At 53.6% G+C, this 8,504-nt stretch overlaps 2 protein-coding genes across 2 annotated transcripts; both read right to left on the reverse strand.

Moving 5' to 3' along the window:
* Nucleotides 1-438: 438 nt before the first annotated feature.
* LOC130375872 (E3 ubiquitin-protein ligase RING2-A-like) lies at nt 439-5,172 on the reverse strand. The gene is made up of 7 exons (XM_056583010.1): nt 4,948-5,172; nt 4,329-4,406; nt 3,859-4,019; nt 3,381-3,596; nt 1,639-1,995; nt 1,280-1,499; nt 439-1,184 (listed from the first exon to the last, which is right to left on the reverse strand). Exons 2-7 carry the CDS (start codon nt 4,398-4,400, stop codon nt 1,038-1,040), a joined length of 1,173 nt encoding a protein of 390 aa, XP_056438985.1. The 5' UTR covers nt 4,401-4,406; nt 4,948-5,172; the 3' UTR covers nt 439-1,037.
* Nucleotides 5,173-6,429: 1,257 nt separating this feature from the next.
* Nucleotides 6,430-8,186, reverse strand: LOC130376300 (uncharacterized). The gene is made up of 3 exons (XM_056583521.1): nt 8,092-8,186; nt 7,720-7,782; nt 6,430-7,613 (listed from the first exon to the last, which is right to left on the reverse strand). Exons 2-3 carry the CDS (start codon nt 7,766-7,768, stop codon nt 6,838-6,840), a joined length of 825 nt encoding a protein of 274 aa, XP_056439496.1. The 5' UTR covers nt 7,769-7,782; nt 8,092-8,186; the 3' UTR covers nt 6,430-6,837.
* Between the last annotated feature and the right edge of the window lie 318 nt (nt 8,187-8,504).

The following is an 8,504-nucleotide window of genomic DNA, read 5'->3' on the forward strand; positions in this document are numbered from 1 at the left end:
TCTACTGTCTAACCCCTACCTGCTCCTTAACGACCCGTCCGTCTACTGTCTAACCCCTACCCGCTCCTTAACGACCCGTCCGTCTACTGTCTAACCCCTACCCGCTCCTTAACGACCCGTCCGTCTACTGTCTAACCCCTACCCGCTCCTTAACGACCCGTCCGTCTACTGTCTAACCCCTACCCGCTCCTTAACGACCCGTCCGTCTACTGTCTAACCCCTACCCGCTCCTTAACGACCCGTCCGTCTACTGTCTAACCCCTACCCGCTCCTTAACGACCCGTCCGTCTACTGTCTAACCCCTACCCGCTCCTTAACGACCCGTCCGTCTACTGTCTAACCCCTACCCGCTCCTTAACGACCCGTCCGTCTACTGTCTAACCCCTACCCGCTCCTTAATGACCCGTCCGTCTACTGTCTAACCCCCACCTCTCCGTATTGAACAGAAGGGAGTCGGGTATAGCAGCCAGGTGATGGATGTTTTTATTGTGCAGGTTCCACCCGGGTTACAACGAGGGCCGGTAACAGAGCTGAAGGATGAGCAGCGGTTGTCAAAACAGAAGGTCAGAAGGTCAGACGGTAGGCCGGGGGCCGTCGTAAAGTGCATCAGAGAGACGGAGGGGCGGTGGGAGGGGCTAGGGTCAGGTTTGAGATAGGGTCAGGTGTGTTATTATGGGAGGGGCTAGGGTCAAGTGAGGGTCTTGGGAGGGGCTAGGATCAGGTGTTGGGTTATGGGAGGGGCTAGGGTCAGGTGTTGGTAAGGGGAAGGGTTTACAGACAGATGTTAGGGGAGGGGCTGTGGGCAGGGATTATGGGAGGGGCTTAAGTCAGATGAGTTGCTTGGGTCAGGTGTTATGGGAGGGGCTAGGGTCAGGTGTGTTATTAGTGGGAGGGACTATGGTCAGGTGTGTTATTAGTGGGAGGGTCTAGGGTCAGGCGTGTTATTAGTGGGAGGGACTAGGGTCAGGTGTGTTATTAGTGGGAGGGACTAGGGCCAGGTGTGGGGGTTGTGGGAGGGGCCAGGGTCAGGTGTATTATTAGTGGGAGGGGCTAGGGTCAGGTGTGTGGGGGTTGTGGGAGGGGCTAGGCTGGTCCTTGCTGATGGCGTAGTAGAGCTCCAGAGGTTTTCGGATCTTCCAGTACTTCTCGTTGACCAACTCCAGCGTCAGAGAGCCATTCAGAGTCTGGACACACACACACACACACACACACACACACACACACAGTTAATCATCCCGTCGGGGCCCAGAGAGGGGACGGTAGGGGCGCCTGTACTCACGGAGAACTGGCCCCCTGTGGGGGTGTAGATGGTGTACTGCTTCTCGCTGACGTCGGTCAGGATGGAGCCTCCTCCTCCTCCTCCTCCTCCTCCTCTCCCCTCCTCCTGCGCCGCCTCCTCCTCCTCCACCTGTCGGCTCCTCCTCTCCTCCAGGGCGATGCGCAGCGCCAGGTACTTAGACAGGTGGTCCACCGTGGCGTTGGCCGTGGTCTTAACGTACCTGCACCCCACACACACACACACACACACAGTTATCGACACGCACCGTTATCAACACATCATTATAAAATACCTCAACTGTGTCATGGAAGAAGTGCTGTGAGGTGGTTCCCTGGTGGACCTCACTACTAACTCGTCACCTGGTCTGGCTGTACTCCTGACAGGAGACCAGCTGGGGGTGTGGCCTGAACACCAGCTCGATCTCGGAGGCGGAGCCTTCTCTGAGGCGCCGCGGCAGGCTCCCCGCCTCCACCACCGGGGGGGAGGAGCCCCCGTCAGAGAGGCGTGGCCGCTTGCTGCTCGGCCCCGCCTCCAAGGGGGCAGAGTCCTGGGTTGGAGGGCCAAGAAAAGGGGCGGGCTCTTGCGCAAGGGGGGCGGGGTCCTGAGGCAGGTGGGCGGAGTCATGGGACAGGTGGGAGTGGGCGTCGCCATTCTCCTCACCCCCGCTGAAGGTGGTGTTGTCACTCTCCTGAGTCGGCTTCTTCACCCTCTGACCCCTGAGATCAAGGTCATTGAGGTAGGGGTTAGACAGTACAGAGGCAGGTCAATAAGGAGCAGGTAGGGGTTAGACAGTACAGAGAGAGGTCATTAAGGAGCAGGTAGGGGTTAGACAGTAAAGAGACAGGTCATTAAGGAGCAGGTAGGGGTTAGACAGTACAGAGACAGGTCATTAAGGAGCAGGTAGGGGTTAGACAGCACAGAGACAGGTCATTAAGGAGCATGTAGGGGTTAGACAGTACAGAGACGGGTCATTCAGGAGCATGTAGGGGTTAGACAGTACAAAGACGGGTCATTAAGGAGCAGCTAGGGGTTAGACACTACAGAGACAGGTCATTAAGGAGCAGGTAGGGGTTAGACAGTACAGAGACAGGTCATTAAGGAGCAGGTAGGGGTTAGACAGTAGAGACAGGTCATTAAGGAGCAGGTCGGGGTTAGACAGTACAGAGACAGGTCATTAAGGAGCAGGTAGGGGTTAGACAGTACAGAGACGGGTCATTAAGGAGCAGGTAGGGGTTAGACAGTACAGAGACAGGTCATTAAGGAGCAGGTAGGGGTTAGACAGTACAGGGACGGGTCGGGGTTAGACAGTACAGGTAGGGGTTAGACAGTACAGGTCGGGGTTCGACAGTACAGGTAGGGGTTCGACAGTACAGGTAGGGGTTAGACAGTACAGGTGAGGTTAGACAGTACAGACAGGGGTTAGACAGAACAGGTAGGGGTTAGACAGTACGGGTCGGGGTTAGACAGAACAGCTAGGGGTTAGACAGTACAGACAGGTAGGGGTTAGACAGTACGGGTCGGGGTTAGACAGTGCGGGTAGGGGTTAGACAGTACGGGTCGGGGTTAGACAGAACAGGTAGGGGTTAGACAGTACGGGTCGGGGTTAGACAGTGCGGGTAGGGGTTAGACAGTGCGGGTCAGGGTTAGACAGTACGGGTCGGGGTTAGACAGTACGGGTCGGGGTTAGACAGTACGGGTCGGGGTTAGACAGTACGGGTCGGGGTTAGACAGTACGGGTCGGGGTTAGACAGAACAGGTAGGGGTTAGACAGTACAGGTAGGGGTTAGACAGTACGGTTCGGGGTTAGACAGTACGGGTCGGGGTTAGACAGTACGGGTCGGGGTTAGACAGAACAGGTAGGGGTTAGACAGTACAGGTAGGGGTTAGACAGTACGGGTCGGGGTTAGACAGTACGGGTCGGGGTTAGGCAGTACAGGTAGAGGTTAGACAGTACGGGTCGGGGTTAGACAGTACGGGTCGGGGTTAGACAGTACAGACAGGTCGGGGTTAGACAGTACAGACAGGTCGGGGTTAGACAGTACAGGTCGGGGTTAGACAGTACAGGTAGGGGCTAGGGGCTAGCCAGCGGCTGGGTCAGTACCTGGAGCGGGCCTGCTCCTGGAGCCCCTTCTCGATGCTGGAGCTCAGCGCCTCCTTGTTGTGGAGCCGGCTGAGGCGCTCCAGGACGCGCTCCTGGTGGGCGTCGTACTCCCGCCGGCTGGGGTAGATCTTGGAGATCAGGGCGTCGAAGTTAGCGTCGCGGCGCAGGGAGCGCCTGGAGACCAGCTTCTTCCGGCAGGTCGGACACTCCTTGTTCCTGGGGGAGGGGCGAGGGGAGCTGGGGTTAACACACTAACCCTAACCCACGCTGTCGATGGTGTGACAGGGTTCTAGGGGCGTGGCAGTGTTCTAGGGGCGTGGCAGGGTTCTAGGGGCGTGGCAGGGTTCTAGGGGCGTGGCAGGGTTCTAGGGGCGTGGCAGGGTTCTAGGGGCGTGGCAGTGATCTAGGGGCGTGGCAGTGATCTAGGGGCGTGGCAGTGATCTAGGGGCGTGGCAGTGTTCTAGGGGCGTGGCAGTACCCGGAGCGCAGGGCCGTCACGATGCACTCGGAGCAGAAGCGGTGCAGGCACTCCTTGGTGGTCATGGTGTTCTTCAGCATGTCCAGGCAGATGGGGCACATGAGCTCGCTGTGCAGTGAGCGCGGAGAGACCGCCACCAGGGTGCTGTCCAGGATGGCCTCCTGCCCAAACGCACAGTGTTAGGACACACAGGTCGACACATGAACACATACACACCTGCACACACACCTTCATGTACTCACACAACAATAAATACATTGACCTGAACGTCCAGCAGACGCTTCGTTCCCAAAGCGACTCACAATAAGTACGTATGTCAGAAGAAGGTGAGACGATATAAAACACACACATGAACACAACAATAATACACACACATGCATGCGCACGTACATATGGAGAAGTACACACATTAGTAAAATACACACAGTCATGTACACGTGAATAAATGAGAGGGCGGCGAGCTGGGGTACCTGGGGGCTCCGGTGTAGCTCATAGAGGCTCAGCTCCCACGTCTTACTGGGGATGCTGACCGGAGTCGCCATGATGACCTGAGCACAGAGACAACGGTATACACCGCTCATTATCCTGCTCCTCCTACCTCCTTATCGTGCTCCTTATACCTCCTTATATATTTACATTCAGGGCATTTATCAGACGCTTTTTTCCAAAGCCACTTATAATAACCCCATTTGTCAGAAGAAAGAAACAGCACTATATCTCTGTGGGTACAGTAAAAACAGTCACTAGGTTAACCCCTTCCCCGTATACACCACAGATAGCTAGGATAAGATGCTTCATCATGCAAAATACTATAACTAAATCGAACATACAGTAAGGGCGTACATTAGGGTTCATGAAGCCTGGGCCAACAGGCCTACAGTAGGGCACAGTATAACGTAAGGTGGTGGATGAGCGGTAGGAGGGTCGACGGGAGCCTCGTTCTACCGGGACCACAGGAGACCCGTGCAACCGATACCAGAGGAGACCCGTGCTACCGGGACCAGAGGGGTGCAGTGTATCCACGTGAGTTAGAGACTCTTTAACAGCCAATTAAACGATTCAACCGTGAAAAGACAGCGACCACCCCACCTGGACGTAGGACCTCCGGGTCTGGGCTCTGTGTGACCCGTGTGTCCCGACCCGCTGCGGAGGACGGAGCTGGTTCTTCTCTAAGCCCTGATCCACATGCCTATCCCCCGCGGGGCTTGGCTCTTCCGAAGGGAAACGGTCACCGACTAAGCCTCATACATGTACAATAACACAGTGATGCATGACAAGATGACAACCGACAATAACGCAGTGTTTGGAGATCTACTAACCGGAACTACTCGCTGTGTTCCGGCCGTAGAGGCGCACAGCGCCCCCAGCGGGGGGCGGTGAGATTCAACACAGGTCCCAGGCCAGGCCCCCACAACACAGGTCCCTGGCCGGGCCCCCGCCACGGGCCTGTCTATAGTCTAGACACAACCAGTGACGGACTGGGATCAAAAAAAGGCCCTGGCATTAGCACCCACCAGGGGCCCTCGCAGATAAGCGTTAAACAACTGCACCAAAACATGGACATATCAATGTACAAATCCGATGTATAAAAAATGAATAGATCATCAGAGCCAGCCGCTCCATAATAAAAACATGTCTTACCGTCATGCAGTTAACAAAGTTCGAAGGCGCTTGCTCTTCTCCGCAACCCTGACTGTCACATCATTCGAATCAAGTGCATAAGGACCTTTTTCACACTATAGATTCCAACTTCCAACTTCATCAGTATAGCTAGCTTCCAACTACCAACTTCCATCAACCCCAAACACGCAGACGCGGTCTAGCCTACTCGATTCGGTCTTCAAATTCCCAGAAGTCATTGTTTCATTTAAACTTTTGCAAACAAATAACCAAATAAAGAAAATACAGGTTGATTACAGGTTTTATTTCAAACAATGCACATATTTAACATCGGCATAAGACATTTTGCTACAAAACAATGTAGATCGTTGAGGGTAACTGAAAACAGTGGTGAGGGACTTGGACAAATTTGGCTGTCGGATGGCCATAGAAAATTAGAGACGCTCGAAAGCCTGGGGCCCAAGCTGGGCCCCAGGCCTGTGATGTAAGACTATTTTAATCCTTTGTGGTGTGGTGGTCTCGTGCTGACTCGCAGGGTGGTAAAGGTTCAACACGTGGTTTATTCTAACAGAGACACAAGGTAAACGGGATTGCGTTCTGGATGTGGTTCATGAAGCATCTGCCGAACACAGGTAAACAAACAGTTATATTGGGAGTGGGCGGAGCGGTAAATAGGCCACGCCTACATGTTCTAATTTACCCAGGTAAACCTTTGTTCTGTCTTGGCTTAAACGGAAATGACAAAGTGGCCATTTCATGTTTGTAGTCGTTAGCTTATCTATAAATTCATTGTAGTCGTTAGCTTATCTATAAAATCATTAAAACCTTATATGGTGTTGTCCATTATGGGGTGAAGAAACCATTCATAACTGGTTAGCTTGAAACATGACATCAGAAATAGCATAGACTAAAATAATTGACATCACCTGTCTACAGTAACACATCCACTGACTGAAGAAAACGTGATGCCACTTTTGCATTTGTTTTGAACAACTTTATTTTGTTTATATTTGTTCAGCGGACACATTCAGGGCAATAATTTAGTTCAAGTCATTCTAACAATCAAGAATAGATCAGAATCTTTAAATAATAAATAAGGTATTACATATAATATACAACGGGCCTATCATCCTACAGAAGTGCAGCTCTCAATCACAGGCTACAGCCGTCTCCCTGCGGCCTCATATACAAAGAGGGAAGGGGGGATTCTCAGCAGCTCCAGTGGTACCACAGGTTAGCAGCTCCAGTGGTACCACAGGTTAGCAGCTCCAGTGGTACCACAGGTTAGCAGCTCCAGTGGTACCACAGGTTAGCAGCTCCAGTGGTACCACAGGTTAGCAGCTCCAGTGGTACCACAGGTTAGCAGCCCCAGTGGTACCACAGGTTAGCCGCCACCACCGACAGCACCGACACGGCGCTCATCTGCCGGGTGACGCCCGACGAGGACACGCCCAACGCGTTCGCCAGGTTCTGCACGGCCTGGTTCAGCGTGGCCTGGTTCAGCCCGCCGGTGTTCACTCCGGCCTGGTTCAGCGCGCCCAGGTTCAGCCCGCCGCCGTTCAGCACGGCCTGGTTCAGCCCGCCCAGGTTGAGCCCGCCCAGCCCCGTACCCATCTGCAGCTGCCCGGCCTGGTTGATGGAGACAGGGACCCCGTACACCGGCACGTTACCCAGGTTGGGAATGTTAACCGTGCCCAGCGGGACCAGTTGCCGCTGTTGTCCAATGTTGGCCATGTTTGCCATCATTGGGACGTTCTGCATCACGGGAAGGTTCTGAATCATCGGGACGTTCTGCATCAGCTGTGCGTTCTGCATCGTGGGGATGAACTGCATCTGGGGGAGGTTCTGCACCGGGGCGACGTTCTGCACCAAGGGCACGTTGGCGCCGCTGACCACGTTGGCGGTGGGCACGTTCTGGACTGGGGCTACGTCCTGGACCGGGGCGACGTTCTGCACCATGGGTACGTTGGCGCCGCTGACCACGTTGGCGGTTGGCACGTTCTGGACCGGGGCGACATTGGCGCCGCTGGCCACGTTTGCGGTGGGCACGCTGCTACTGGGCCTGGCGACGGGCAGGGCCACGTTGGCCGGTCCCAACTTCCTCTCCTGTTGGGTGCTGGCCGCATCTGCATTGACTGGACCGAACGCACACAGGTGTTATGAGGCTGCAGCTCGTTCCAGACCGTCTGTGAAACCCAGGGGGAGGAAACTGCCTGGATCAACGGGTTTTCTTTAACTTACCGAACAAGAGGAGGAGAAGGAGGCAGATTCTTCCAGTCATTGTGAACATCTTTTGATCTCCTTCTGCAAACACAGCAAGGTCAACTTCATTAGATCATAGACCAACAGCATCCCCTTTATGTCATGCCAATATATATGAATATATAAATAATGATAGATACATTAAACATATCTAAACATTTATTTATATATATTAAAAAATATATAAATATTCATACATATAGAAATATAGAAAAATAAATATATAGAAATAAATATTTTTATATGGCCTAAAACATTACAAACAAACGATAATCCAATTTAATGTTTAAATTAAAGGCCTATCACACTTGATTCCCATTGTCAGCGGTGAAGCGTAAATCAAACACTTACGGCTGTAGTGTGGACTGATGGCTGCTGTGGTTCTGGAATCTGTTGGAGGTCTGTCTCTGCTGCTGTCCTGTCTGTCTCTGCTCTTCTGGAGGAACCCGCCGCTTTTATAAGAGCTGTCGACGGGGCGGCCCGACTTGAAGAGACACCAACGTAATGAGACAGCCCGCTGACGGTGAGCACGCCGAATGATGACGCGCCCAGGGAGCACGTCCACCTGCCGAGGGCGTCGTCCAACTGTGGAGGGCGTCGCCCCGCACACACCCCTCTTGCTTTCCTTTGTGTGAGGACCTTTAATTTAAGGTGTTCATGCACAATGTGATGATGCACGGGCAAGACGTGCTTTAGAGATTCACATTCATCGCTGGGGTGTGGATCTGTTTATTTATTGGGACCTCAACAGCCGTTTGCTGGCG

The sequence above is a fragment of the Gadus chalcogrammus genome, chromosome 22 (genome assembly GCF_026213295.1).
Source record: "Gadus chalcogrammus isolate NIFS_2021 chromosome 22, NIFS_Gcha_1.0, whole genome shotgun sequence".
Classification (NCBI taxonomy): domain Eukaryota; kingdom Metazoa; phylum Chordata; class Actinopteri; order Gadiformes; family Gadidae; genus Gadus; species Gadus chalcogrammus.